This window comes from Ursus americanus, chromosome 11 (assembly GCF_024610735.1).
Source record: "Ursus americanus isolate L20-20 chromosome 11, mUrsAme1.1.p, whole genome shotgun sequence".
NCBI classification, from domain to species: domain Eukaryota; kingdom Metazoa; phylum Chordata; class Mammalia; order Carnivora; family Ursidae; genus Ursus; species Ursus americanus.
In genome coordinates this window covers 73,696,523-73,711,388 of record NC_142137.1, presented here as the reverse complement: position 1 = coordinate 73,711,388, position 14,866 = coordinate 73,696,523, and the positions used below count along the sequence as shown (strand labels likewise).

The following is a 14,866-nucleotide window of genomic DNA, read 5'->3' as shown; positions in this document are numbered from 1 at the left end:
GGGAGAAGCAGACTCCCCGCTGAGCAGGGAGCCCAGGACCCCAGGATCATGACCTGAGCCGAAGGCAGACGCTTAACCAACCGAGACACCCAGATGCCCCAAAATGCTGTTGATTTTTAAGCTGATTTTATATCCATCAACATTTTTTAACACTTATTGGTTTTATGTGCCTTCATTCGGTTGGGATTTCTGTGTATAGGATTATGTCATCCGCCCGTAAGGAAGGTCTTTGATCTTCCCCCTTTTCAAGCCTCCTTCTCCGCCTCCTCTTTCCCTTCCTCCTCTGCTCCCCCTCTCCCTCCTTTCCCCCTTCCCCCCATCTCATTACATCGGTAAGGAAGGACCTTTGTTAAAAGTTTAGACACTTGTTATATTGATGGGCATCCTTGCTCCTGATTTTAAAGTTTCTGTACTAAGTGTGATGTTTACTAAATGTTTCGAGAATAGCCTTTGCCGAGTTGAAGATGTTTCCTTTTACTCCTATTTTCTGGAAGCGTTTGTGCAGAGGGTGGTGATGTGTTCAGGTCTGTGTTTCATGAGACCACTCTGACGCAGTGAGGGGCTGCTGCCGTGGTCCAAGTCTGGGATGGCCGCAGCTTGCTTCAGGGGGGTGGTAGGCAGACAGAGGAGGGGTAATTTGAGGACCATTTAAAGATAAAATTGCTGGGCCAAGGGGGTAGACGAGGTACAGACAGGGGGGAGAGAAGTGTCAGGACTGTCTCCCCATTCTCAGCTTGCATAACAGGACGGACACCCTTTGTGGAGTTAGGGAGTATTGCCGGAGGTATGGACCCTGTGCGTATGGACACTGACGTGCTTTTGAGATATTCAAACTAAGATGTGGAGTAGATACTGGTTAGAGAGTTCTGGAGGTTAGGAGTGTGATCTGGTCCAGATTCCAACAAAATTGAAAGCTGATGGAGAGGCAACACCGGGAAGCCAGTGGGAACCTCAGAATCCCAGATGTTCCGGAGAGACAAAACGGAACCGCAAAGAGAGAAGCAGTCATCAGAGGCATGGTTGGAAATACCTTTATTTATCTGGGAAAAGATCAGAATACCCAGTTTAAAGAGGTCCTTAGGTTGCAGGGGACATTGAAGAAGCTCACGTCTAGGCAGAGAGGCTTGTTCGAAAGGTCTAAACATTACATCACAAATTATACCAATTGTACTTAAATATCTAGATGCATGAACGATTGCAAACTTCTCAAGGTTTCAGTAACAAACAAACCATTAAGAAGCGAAGGTGTTTTAAGCCTATGAATTATAACCCCATACATCAACATCGTAACTGGCATAAAAGTTAGTGAGCCACTGAATGCAACGAGATGTCTTACCTTCAGAGTGTTCGCTACGGGATTGGTGGGACTCGTATGTGAGCTATAAAGCAATCCACGTGTTTCTGAGAAACTTTGCATTGTGCAAAATCATCCGCTGAAAATAGTAAGGGCTTGGGGAAATATTGGGTTGCAGTAGAACATTCAAAACCTTAGAAATTTTGTAACCAGAGCACTAACCAGAAGAGTAACAATCCTAATTAAAAACTCTTGCATAGAGAAAAACATATCAGATTCCTAATGAATGAAGTATGCTGTGGTACACATGGAATTTTGCCCTAATACAGAGAAAGACAAGGCAGCTTGGTGACAAACCAGACAAGGGAGGAAGGGGTGACCGCCCGGGGGCGAGATCAGAGGGAGACGGTTGCAGGCTTTGCACAAAACGCAGTGACCCCAGCAACGGGAGCATCATCTGTGCTTGGTCCTCCTAACAAAGACCCCGAGAGTCTTGCAACACAAGACACTTTCAAGACCAAGCATGTGGCCAAGCAGGACCACAAGGGCAACGTGGCTCAGTGGGTATCGTTCATGGAAGCATAGGCTTCCGTGTCTTGCCATGTCTGCTGGTGGTAGCATCCTTGGTGTTCAGTGTGGCATCTTCCGTGTGCCGCAAAAGTGAGCCTATGCCCACCACAACTTCTGCATGAGGCTCGTGCCTGCTCAGTCCCAGCTCTGTCCCTTACGAGTGCATTTGATAAAACATACGCCTGTCGCAAACCAGGCTGCATTTCATCAGTAGCTTGCAAATGTCAGAGCGCTGCTTTCGTGAACGGTCAGGTGGGTGGTTGGGAGAGGCTGATTATCTGCAGAAGCTTCAAGAAGAAGAAACTGGCCCTGAGTCACCTTGGCAGCCTACTGTATGTGATCAGCACCTGCCTTATTACTGTTAGAGATTACGCTGCCTGTGAGGGCACTTGAAAGTCTGTTAGTTACGATCCACGTAAACATGGATCCCCAGTTGTTTGGGGGATGGGGCAGTTCTTCTCCAGATGTCACCCTCCCCTCTTATGCAAAATCAAGTTCCAACCGGATTGTGAGCAACGTGAGCCAGTTTCTTCCAAGACATGAAAATAATACCCAGAATCAATTTAAGTTCTTCTGAAGACAGCAGCTAAGAAGTGGTCTCACAAAACAAATGTTACCTGAGGAAAATGTGCCAAACAATCGCATCCGTCTGTTAGTTAGATTTTATGCTCTCGTGATGTCTTCCATTCTCCTTTGGCTTTTTTCTTGCATAGAAAAAATTAACACCTTAAAGCAGAAAGGTACACATTAGGTTAATGGACTTGCAGAAAAGAAATTGGAAGTGGCCAGCCTCTGTGACTGTAATCACAGTAGCGGCAGCTCTGCGCACTGCCACACCAAGCCCTCATCCTCTGATGTCACGTGCCATGCGTCACTGTTTCTCCTCTTCATATTTCTTCCATGAAGACGTGTTGAGCCTCTGGGGCGCCTGGGTGGCTCAGTCGGCGAAGCATCTGCCTTCGGCTCAGGTCATGATCTCAGGGTCCTGGGATCGAATCCTGCCTTGGGTTCCCTGCTCAGAGGGGAGCCTGCTTCTCCCTCTGCCCCTCCCTGCTCCTGTTCTCTCTCTCCCTCTCTAACAAATAAACAAAATCTTGAAAGAAAAGAAAGAAAGAGAGAGAGAAACGTTGAGCCTCCAAGAGGAAGATGGGAGGGGGAAAGAAGATGCATTTTTACTGACACAGGTACAAAGGAAGCAAGGTGCTCCCCCAGAGTCGTCCTGTCCTGTGCAGCACGCTGCGGGCCTGCTCTGGCCATGGTTGTCCACGAGCGCCTCTTCACGGCTGTGTCTCCCTGAGGTGTGACAACTTGCTAAAACCATGTTCTGGGTCTTGGAAGGAAGTTACCATGTGTATTCTTTGGATTTACAAACTGGTCTCGGCGCATGGGAGTCAAACCCTGCATGTGAGTCGAACCCTGTGTGTAAGATGTGTTCTCAGTCCAAACGGCTGTTGCCCCTCGCATGGAGAAACTCACCTCTCCTATCACAAAAGAGAGGTCACATTTGAAATGTGTCCGGTCATTCCCATGATCGACCTAATTGGGAAAGGGTGTTTTAGTCAATATATTAACCGTTGGCATCCATCTGTAATACACATTCCATGAGCGCTACACTTCACGCTGTGACCAGTGATAACATGACTTTACCTGTTTCTCTTCGTGAGATGAGGCCTGGCTGGGAGATGACGGGAGTTTCATGCCATCAGAGAGACGTGTGTTGGAAAGTCAGGCCACGAGACGTGGTGCGCACCCCCCGCCCAGCAAAGGCCTGTGGCCGCAGGACAATCGTGAGTCTTGGACGGAAGCCCATGAGGAAGGAAGTGGGAGAGGCTTGCTGCAGGGAGGGTCCTAAGGAGAGCTGGAGGAGGCCTTCCTGTCCAGGACGAAGAGCCAGGCGCATGGACATGACCCAGGCTTTCGGGGAGGCAGGTCTTAGGAAGTGGGGACAATGACGAAGCCCGAGGGGAATGACCCCCCAGAGACTAGAGGTGTTCTCAGGGCACAGTGTAGGTGGTGCCTTTCGTGGTCCTCCTGAGAAGGAAATGGAGAAATTATTTTTTAAAAATCCAGTGTGATGCCACACGTATCTTCCCAGGAACGGTTTTGAAAAGGACAGGTGTGAAAGGTAGACAGCAAACACACCAGGCAAGTAACCAAAAATCTCTAATAACAGCATCATGAGAAAGAAGCCCCAACTTAGGTAAAAGGGCTTTTAAAACCTCTTGCTTCTTTAAATCTCAGGCAATCTGCTTCGCCGCTTGGAATAAGGCTCTTCTCCCCCTCAGTAAATCATTGGAACCAGACCCTCCTTTCATCTCCGGTCGGGCATTCCTGTCCACTGTTGGTTCGCGCGACTCCCTGGTGCCTGCCGTGTGTCGACACCCCTTGGCGTGTGACTGTAGCAGTGAGCATGCACACGGATGCACATGGACACACGTGGACACACACAGACGCACATGGATGCACAGGCACACACGGATGCACACACATGGATGCACACGGACACACAGACACGGACGCACACAGACATACACGGATGCACATGGATGCACACGGATGCACACGACACACAGATGCCCACGGATGCCCACACACAGACACACGCGGATGCACACGACACACAGATGCCCACGGATGCCCACAGACACACAGACGCACACGGATGCACACGACACACAGATGCCCACGGATGCCCACAGACACACACGACACATGGACACGCATGGACACACACGGATGCACACAGACGCACACGACACATGGACACACATGGATTTATACAGACACACATGGACACACACAGATGCACATGAATGCACACGGATGCACACGGATGCACATGACACACAGACGCACACGGATGCACACGACACACAGACACACACGGATGCACACAGACACACACGACACACGGACACACATGGACACACACAGATGCACACAGATGCACACGACACACAGACGCACATGGACACACACGGATACACACAGATGTACATGACACACACATGGACGCACACGGACGTCCCCTCCAGCTGCGTCGGAGGGACCCGTGGCGCAGCCTGTGCTGCTGAATCCATGGAGGTGTTTTGATGCCCATTTCTGCTTGGACGCAAGCCAAACCGGGGCAGAGAGAGACGAACACATTGTGACCAACATCAGGGCGCATTGAATCTGTCACAGAGGGTCATCCCGAGGTGATGTTCCAGGTGGGTATGGAAGCTTGGCTCCATGAGGTCATTCAGGGACCTGGTTTCTTCCCTCTTCTCCCTCCACTATCTTGGAGGGTGTGGCCCCTGTCCCTGGAGGTAAAACAGGATCCTTCACCCTTCAGAAGACAGGGAAGTCTAAGACGTTGACTCCATCGTCAATGAGATTGTGGAGTCATGTCAGTCCCCGGCGGGTACCAGCAATCTGAGCTCAGCCACTTGGCCACACTCGCGGGCCGGGAACCTGGGGCGCAGCTCTCTCGTTAGCTGGCCGGGCACGCAGGTGGAGCCATGCCTGAATCCCAGCCTACCTGACTTGGAAGTGATTCCAGCCCATCCCCATGTCTTCATGGGCTGTAGAGTTTATTTACACCACGTGGTGCGCTGTAGCTTATCTTAGTTCTCTAGCGTTGTTTGGTGTGCTTGGTTTTTTCCTTTGCCTTCTTCCTAGGCAACATCATCCCCTCTTTGGCTGATGTATTGGTCAGGCTTCTCCAGAGAAACAGAACCAGTAGGATACATACGGACAGAGAGAGAGAGAGCGAGAGCGAGAGAGAGAGAGGCATTGTGAGGAATTGGCTCACACGATGGTGGAGACTGACAAGTCCTGATAGCTACAGCTGGAGACCCGGGAGAGCCGGTGGTGTAAGTTTTAGTCTGAAAACCAGCAGGCTCGAGATTCTGGAAGGGTGATGCTTTAATTCAAGTCCAAAGGCAGGAAAAAACTGATGCTTGAAAGTTTGAAAGCCAGCAGGTAGGTGGGGTTACCTCTTACTGAAGGGAGGTTCAGCCCTTTTGTTCTATTCAGGACTTCAACTGATTGAACAAGGCCCACCCACATGGGGTAGGGAGGGGATCGTCTGCTTTACTCTCTGCTTGTTCAAATGTTAATCCCATGCAAAAACATCCTTATAGACACTCCCAGAATAATATTTGACCAAATATTTTGGCACCCTGTGGCCCAGTCAAGTTGACATGGGAAATTAACCTTCACAGATGATTAGCAAATGGTAGAAACATTTGCTATAATGCGGAAAAATGGAGGAGGAGCTGTTTGTTTTAATGGGTGGTTCAAGGAAAAAATGACATGTTCAGTTGTGGATGTGTTAGTCGAGTTTCTGTGAAAGAGTGGCATTAACGTTCCCAGCAGAGAGCGGACGTGTTCGTCCGAGGCTTGGAAGGTGAGTCTGGAGTGGGCGTAGAAAGGGAGCTGTCATCTGCACATAAACGGTGTGTCTCCAGCCACCCGAGCAGGTGTCTGACGATCAGCTCTGACCTCACGGTTTTGTTCATCCCGCCGTCAGTCACCCATCCAGGTGGTAATCCCACCCGTGGGATCTCGGACAACCCTGCTGGTCACGCGGCCCTGGTCCAGGTCCACCCGTCCGGCTCCTGGAGAATGGCCAGCGCCTCTTCCTGTCCTTCCCTGGACAGTTACTGCACGGAGAAACACTTGTAGCTAAAGCCCTTGTGTGGTCCCACTGCCCTCCCGGTTCCAGCCGCACGGCCCTCCGTGACCTCTGGCACGGAGTCTGTTGTGTTGTGTTGTGTCTGGTAGTCTGTCTTTGTGCAGGTGGTTCTGTTCACTTGTCTTTGCCTCTAATCCCTAACTCGCCCGTTGGGTTTCAGCTTTGATGACACTCGCTGCAGCCTGGGGCCCGGCCTTGCTGCCCTCCGCGCTCCAGGAAACCGCGGCTCCGCCCCCAGACAGCGGTGTTCGTGTGTTTAACTTGGGGTTGTTTGTCTGGTGGTGCTCGCGCACCAGAATGTGAGCTCTGTGACGCTGGCGTCCCTGCCACTCGCCGCTGCTTTTCCCGAGTTTCTTTCACAGCCCAAGTGACTCGTGCACATTTCTCGGACACCTGGAGACATGAGGAGAGTCACGCACCACATGCTGACCGCGTCGGCCGCTAGCACCACTGGGAGGAGGGGCAAGTGCATCCGGAGCGTTCCGTCCCGGCAGCCAAGCGCTCTGGGTGTTGGTGGGAAGCGTACCTCAAAGCTATCATTTTCTGAGCGACGCGGCACGTTAGTATGAATTAACTCAGTGTATCTTCTGTCTTGCTAGAGAAAGGGAGTCATTCATTCATTTCAGAAATATTGCAGGGTGGGGGCGCCTGGGTGGCTCTGTCGGTTGAGCGCCCAACTCTTGGTTTTGGCTCAGGTCATGATCTCAGCGTTGTGGGATCGAGCCCTGCATCAGGCTCTGCTCTCAGCATGGAGTCTGCTTGTCCTCTCTGTCCGCTCCTCCCCTCACTCATGCTCTCTTTTTCCCTCCAAAATAAATAAACAAATAAATAAAATCTTTTAAAAATATTGCAGTATTAAGCAGTTCTCGTCATTCTTGAATTTGTGTGTGGAGCACAAGACATATACGCGTTTGTGCGAATCTAGGAGTAACGTGAATTGTTCCGTGCTACGAAGGGGACTCCTGCAGCACACAGTTTATGCAAATCCCGTCGCGGTCTCTGCGTCCTTCTCAAAGCATGAATTGGAGCATGAAGAGAAGCAAGAAAATGCGCACTTGGCACGTTGGGACGGGGACAGTGATACGCAGGAGTCTGGTGTCTGCGCGCTGGGAGGCGGGTGTGGTCACGTACCTTTCTCTCACCTGGTGCTTCTGCGTCTCCCAGCCTGCTCTGCCTGGAGTGGCGTCTGTGTCCGAGGCCCGCCACACTCACCTCCGCTGCGTTCGCCTTCTTCGGTCTGAAGATGTGGGGTAGGAGTTTGGAACAGTGTGTCTGGGATCCGGGGCAGAGCTGATCAGGACGGCGACCCTTCGGGACTGTGGGCTGTGCTGTGTAGCACGTTCTTTCATGGTTGGTTACATGATTGTGTGATGCCAGGCTCTCTAAAGCACGGGGTCCAGGGCAGGGGCCCCTCCTAACCAGGCAGGGGGTGCTATTGTGCACAGAGCGGGGAAGGCACTCCCTTGGCCCCCAGGGCCCCCAGGGCCTAAAGACCAGTGGGCAACACAGACCAAGACAGCTATGGCCGTGCAGGGTAACCCAGGGTGCCCCGGAGGCGGAGAGGACTGGGGCCTCGACCCCTGGACTTTTCTCTGCAGCTGGACACGGGGAGGAAGTTGGCCAGACCAAGGACGCTGGGGTAGAGGTGCAGCGTTCCATGCTGGAGAATCTCTGTGCAGGGGTGGAGGAGAGGATGGGGGCGAGCGAGGAGGAGTGCACTGAAGCCACAACAGGGCAAGCGGCTCGGGAGTGATTTTATGGGGGGCTGAGTTTTTCCAGAAGATGACAGAGTCCTGAAGGAAGCCTGTGGTGTGAGAGTCTCTCTGGTCACACTGTGGAGAACAGAGATGGGGACAGGAAAGGGCGGGTCTGGGGCACACTGCTGAGGAAATCGGGGGACACACAGGTGCAGAGGATGATGGACCCAAGGACACGACAGAGAGACTGAGTCAATGTGTGAACGAAAGGGAAAGACCCCAGACAGTCTCCCTTTGCTTTGGCCTGAGTAATGGGCGGAGGACGTGCTATAGCTGCGGCCATTGGGGGCACAGGCAGTGAGGAGGGGAGGAGGACCCCCGTGGGGCCCGGGGATCACGCGGCCCGCTGGACACCCGGGGCTCCTTCAGCAGGTGGCTGGTGCAGCTTTCTGGAGCTCAGGGATCCTGTTCAGCCAGAGACACAGTGTAGATTGAGCAGAGTGTGGATGGCGGCTAACGTCGCCTGGAGGTAAGGGGTCCCCACAGCGGGGCCGAGGCACACCCCACCCTCCAGGATCGTGGAATCATGACTCCAGTGACCCGCACCATCACCCCAGCTGGGCACGCCCTTGGGGGATGGGAGCTGAAGCCCTGCGAGGCCACACTTGGCTCTTGGCAGGTTTAGACATCAACATTTGATCAGGGAACCCCATCTTCGGCGGGCACATCACTGGAAATCTCTCCACATCTGGCCCGGTCAGCAAATCCGCGGTTGCTGTGATGGTCAGTCTTCATTGCACTGGAAGGCCGTGAGCGGACAGGCGGTTCCAAACTCAGAGATTTTCAGCAAATTCCCCGAGAAGCAAAGCCCGCTCTCCTGACCCCAGAGGTCGCCTGAATGTGAGGCTGAGCAGGGGGCCTCTGTGGAGGTCTGACTCGCCCGAGGAAACCCCTTTTCCACTGTCCAGGTGTCCACGTGGCAGAGAAGCCGTGTGGAGCGAGGAGCACTTGGACGGGCCGCCCCTTTGTGAAGATTCTCGGACATAAAGATATTCTCTATCTTCTTGTTAAAAATGGCACACAGATTCCCAGTGAAGAGCGACGTGCAGTGACGCGGGATGGAGATGTTTATTAATTTTGTCATCCAACAGAATGGTGAGAATCGTAATCAAATGAGAGAGGAATCCCTGCGGGGGCACAGAGTTACTAGACAGACGCTAGTAACTAAGGGAGATGAAGGCTGGGGTCCTCACCCCTTCGGCAGACCAGCTGACTCGCTTTTGGCCGAGAGGTGTCTAAGCAAGAGCACGTACCAGCGGAACTTATTTTTTAGTATTTCTCTTATTTTTGTTGGCTTTCTCTCCCAAATTGCTAAACAGCAAGTTAGCTGCTATTTGGGAAAGCACAGAAAAGGAGCCTGGTGGGGGTGGTTGGAGTTTCAAACTGGTGGGCACGCTCTGTTAACTGGGCGGGCGGAACGTCACGTTCCACTAGCCAACCACATCCCTTCAAGGAGCTGTGGGCTGGATATTCATGGTATAGATGTTTCTTTTTAGAAAACTCCATCATTCCAAGACTGCTGGGGCCATGTTATGGACAGTCTGAGTCTATGCCAGATGTTTGTGGCCACAGATTTGGAGAGAGGTGCTGATTTAGGAGACCAAGGACAGCAGCCGGATGCGGGAACAGTGAATCTTTGCGGCTTTGCAGTTAAGCCATGTGGTGCTGGTACATGGCTTACATTCTCCCGGTTTTAGGTTTCTTCAGCAGAGGCCCTACCAATGGCACAAGGAGATCAGAGTTTGAAAATGACAAAAATAGAGTCTCCGGAAAAGAATGCACAGCAACAATGCTAAGAACCATGGGAATCACGTTCTCAGCGATCTGCCTTGCTGGCTCCCAGGCATGTGGCCGGAGCGTCACGTGGGTTTGGCAGCGGCGACCCGAGATGGGATCCAACTGCCTCCTCGCCGACCGCGGGCATCCTGCCCCCACCGCCGTCGGCTTCACGTTAGCCGCTCGTCTGATCTGGGCTTCGCTCAAGACAGGCAGACGCTCAGCCGAACAGGTGGCCAACCTTGCTAGCTTGCCACCCAATGGAAACAGCAGTCCCTATATTAAGTAAATGACCCCGAGGTGTCGGATTAGGTCAGCCACTAAAAGTGGTTCTGGTTTGCCCTCGCTGCAAGGAACTGGCGTCTCGGATGCTGCCTGGTGAGAATCAGCCTGAATGTTTACAAACCACACTTAGCGGTTTGCTCGCTGACACGTGGAGGGTAGCAGTCTCCATGCTCGAAGAGGAGGTGGCTCCCTGGCCATAAACCATCATTTCTAACTCAGGCAATATGCTTTCTCGTTTCCGGCAAGCCTTCTCTAAGTTCTATGGGGCACTGTTAGTAAGTACCTCGGTTTCTGTTTTCACAGAGTGCTTTGCAGTGGGCGGTGTTCTCTTTCCAAGATGGTCTGCAGTCCTGTCGGGAGCCAAACTGGCCAGCCCGTTACGTAGTTATCCTCTCAAAGTCATACGTGACATTTGTAACCTCCCCCCACCCTGTTTCTTAATATTTAATATGAGACAGAGAGTGGTGGTTTAAAGCATTCGCTTTTCTCATATTTTCCTTTGTTTAGGTGCAAACTTGTTCTCCGTTATTTCTGTTTCTCTTTAAATTTTGTCCTGCAAGAGAGTCCTGTTCTGTGTGGCGTCTGTTCTCTGTTGGAGGTTATTCAAACTCACCCTTGAGTTGGCCGACACTCGGGTACTCTCGTACCCCTGCACGAGCTCCGATCTCTGGCTGCCCTGCTGTCTTTGAAGCAAGGGGAGATTTTCGCTGGTCTGGAGCTTGCGCCACAAGGCAGAAGGCCGAGCTGTGTTCACTCCTTTTACCTTTTTCTCACACCTCTGTCCTCATCTTTTGTCTTTCTCTGCTTGCTTCATCCCGCTTTCTCCTCCGGAGAGAGGAGAGGCAAGTGCTGGCAGGGGACGGTCAGCTGGGAGGTGAGGTCCTTGATCCAGGCTTGCCCTGCGGGACTGAAGTCACAGGGACCCTTACACCCAGCTCGCTGGTCCCTCCTCGGGAATGCCTTTTGACATAATTCTGTCTTTGCTAACTTGTAGTTCACTCCCCCAGTGCAGGATTCCCTGTCCTGTTGCTGGTCCCGCTTAGGAGAATGACTTCTAATTGGTCTGCGGCTGTTCATCGAGCGTCCTGAGCAGCTGCAGGGGGCCGGTGCCCTGGCTAGCTTCCTTGAGTCTTCTAGGACTCTTCATATTCTCTCCTAATCTTTGGGTAAATAAGTCAATGCCTGGGTAAATAAATGCCTGAAACATACTTAGCCCTGTTATTTGGAATGTGCCTTTGCCTCAAACCCATGGGGCCTCCAATCCCTTTGAAGAGAAACAATTTAGATAGGAGTTCTTAGAGAATGTCAGGGCCTGGTATGCCGTGCACAGTGTGGGTCTAATGGGGAGCTGACAAAACGTGGAGTGATGTGGGTGCAGTGGTGAAGGAAGCATCTTGGAGGGGGTCAGACCCCACCGGCCCCTGCGAGGATGCAGACTGGCAGTGGGCACCCTCAGGAACCTGGAGGGGAGGCGCTCAGGCGGGGGGCAGGTGCAGTGTTCGGAGGCAGCATGTCTGTGTCCACTTTGCAGCTGAGGAGCCCGAAGCCTCCAGGACGAGGTGTGGTGCCCAGTTACCCAGATGGCGGTGAGGCTGGGGGGGTGAGCACGCAGGCCAGCTGTAGAGCCACGGGCAGCCCTCTCCAGGGCACGTATGCCTCAGGCACGGACAGGATGACCGTGTGGCACCGCGTGGGGAACACTGGCCTGGAGATGGACGCACGGGGGTCACGGAGCAGGTGCTCTCTCTGTTAAGGACCCCGAGGACTGCGTAACGCTGTTTGTGTTCACCAGCACATAATTCTGGCAGCAAGGGTACCCCAGCATCTGATCTCCTGACATGTCTGGTGGGAATCCTGTGTGGCTTTCTGAGTTGACGCACGTGTTTCTGCTGCTGGGATGCTCTGTGTTGGGAAATGGGCAGGTTTGCCCTGATTCTGCGGGATGGAAAGGGTTGATTTGCTGCTCTCGTGAGTTCACTCTGGATATAGGGACACACTTCCCCACAGGAGTGGATTTACGTAACCGCCATGGGGGAGGGCCTCTGGGGGTCCACAGTGGATGCCGACGACAGACGTGACCCACTGCAGGGCCTGGCGTGTTTGTGCCGCAGAGACACACAGCTTCCTGTCCTCGCTGCGCCCCTCCCTGGACGGGTCCCTCCCGGTGCTCAGAGCCCCTCCACGGGGAGGGACACAGCCAGGACTCTGGGGCTTCACCAGCAAGGCCAGCGGCCTTGGAGTGGCCCTCAGCATCTTGTCGGTCCCTGTTACAACACCTTCCTCTGCAGGGTGACAGCAGAGGGATGCCCCCTGTCCCAGCAAAGCACAGGGACGCTGGGCTCAGCTCCATGTGGAGAAGGTGCTGCGGCCAAGCTAACCTCATAGCTACAGGTGGACGGGCTTGTTCAGAGTCTCTCTGAAGCGTGGCAAGCATTTAAATGCACAGCATTCTAGCAGTTAGCTTCTACGGTTGTCCTCAGTTACCCCCACCTGTCCTGTGGGGTCCCCATCCCCACCCCGGACTCACCCAGCTGTGTCACCTTTGCCGGGCCAGCAGGGCCTGCAGGTGTGAGGGCGCAGCTGGAAGGACCTGACCCGGACATGCGCTGGGAACTCTGAGTGGTGGGAATGGCCAGGCCTCCCCTTCACCTCCCCCCCAGGTCCCTGTTCCTCAGTGCATTCAAGCAGATGCTTATTGTTTCTATACCCCGCACGTGTGTTTCCTCTTCCCCTGTCAGACGGAAGGGACACACACCCCTGGCCGGTCCATGCAGAGGTCTGTCATCGGAGATTTCCCCGAAAACACTGCAAGAGCACATCGCAGGCTCTGCTGTCGGTCCCAGGCACCTTCACGTGAATTCAGATGTGAATTCCGTTGGAGGAAAGAGAACCCGTCCTTCCATGGAAACAAAGAAACATTGTAAATTCACATAGAAGCGTGGGGCACAGGGGGTTGGGAAAATGAACGTCTTTTGTGGGGGAGACGTTGCTAGAGGAGTGGCCCGCCTTCCACAGCGCTGATCCGGGAGCCAGTGGAGGGGAAGCTGGCTGTGGGGTCAGCTTGGGGCTGAAGGGCCCCAGTTGTCTCACTAAAGAAAGTGAGATGCATTTTTACTTGGCCGTAGTAACTTGCATCCCACTGATGCGTGCGGAGAGGAAAGCCTGGAGCTCCTTTCCCGGGAAATGTGGGTCATTTGAAAGAAAGCATTGGGGTGGAAAGCTGGCCAGCCGAGCGAGGCCCGTTTGGGCAGCTGTGCCTTGTAGGAGCAGATGCTGTCTGTGGCCTGTAGGCAGAGGAACCCCTTCCCCTGAAAAGGAGCTGGGCCTGATGGATGTTGGGGGGCGACTCCCCTGCGAGATGACCATGTGAGCAATGAGTGCATTGTATTGTCACAGATGGGGAACGGCTCCTCTGGGCCGTGTTTGGACACCAGGCACTGTCAGAATGCACTCTTTCCTTCTCAAGGAACTGTACGCCCAGCTTCTCAGAGGAGTGAGCTGCTCTGAGCAGGGCAGACGGTGCGTACGAGGAGGACGGAGAGGTCGGGCAGCATCGGTGTGGGGGTTTGGAGTTGGAGGGAAAGTGTGCCGTGCAGGGCCCCCAGCTCCCTGTGGCCCATCCTGTGCTGGGGAGGTGTGATGCGTGATCCGTGTGCCTCAGCCTCTCTGTCAGTCACACTTACTCGATAATTCCCATGGGTTTGGGCGTCTCCATTTGTCTTCAGCCTCGGCCTTCAAGGTGTTCCCTCTGCATCATGAGCCCTGACCTGCTTACTCGGGCTGACATCTGGGTTCTCTTCCTGCGCATGACTCCTTGGGGGCTGAGGGCTACAAGTGAGCACGCAGGTGTGCGTGTGTATACAGGTGTGAATGTGTGCACACAGATGTGGGCGGTGTGCGGCAGTGTAGGTGGTCTGTATGTGTGTTTGCATGCAAGTATGTGTAGCTGTGCAGTGTACACACAGATGTGAGTAGGTGTGCACGCAGGTGTGCGTGTGTATACAGGTGTGAATGTGTGCACACAGATGTGGGCGGGTGTGCATCAGTGTAGGTGGTCTGTATGTGTGCATGCAAGTATGTGTAGCTGTGCAGTGTACACACAGATGTGAGTAGGTGTGCACGCAGGTGTGCGTGTGTATACAGGTGTGAATGTGTGCACACAGATGTGGGCGGGTGTGCGGCAGTGTAGGTGGTCTGTATGTGTGTTTGCATGCAAGTATGTGTAGCTGTGCAGTGTACACACAGATGTGAGTAGGTGTGCACGCAGGTGTGCGTGTGTATACAGGTGTGAATGTGTGCACACAGATGTGGGCGGGTGTGCGGCAGTGTAGGTGGTCTGTATGTGTGTTTGCATGCAAGTATGTGTAGCTGTGCAGTGTACACACAGATGTGAGTAGGTGTGCATGCAGGAGTAGGTGTGCATGCAGGTGTGCGTGTGCAGGCAGGCGTGTGCAGGTGTGCCCACCTAGATGTGTGTGGGTATGCAGGTATGTACACAGGTGTGCA

At 53.4% G+C, this 14,866-nt stretch overlaps 1 protein-coding gene across 5 annotated transcripts in view; it reads left to right on the top strand.

Annotated features, from left to right (window-relative positions):
- RPS6KA2 (ribosomal protein S6 kinase A2) overlaps positions 1 to 14,866 on the top strand; it is a 332,597-nt gene that overhangs the window by 105,463 nt on the left and 212,268 nt on the right. Inside the window, exon 1 of one of the 5 annotated variants that reach the window (XM_045805458.2) lies at positions 10,406 to 10,635. The exons of the other annotated variants lie outside the window; for them this stretch is intronic. Within the exon in view, the coding sequence (XP_045661414.1) occupies positions 10,585 to 10,635 (51 nt within the window). The 5' untranslated portion in view covers positions 10,406 to 10,584. Of the gene's footprint in view, positions 1 to 10,405; positions 10,636 to 14,866 lie in introns of those variants that run through there. 5 annotated transcript variants of the gene reach the window in all.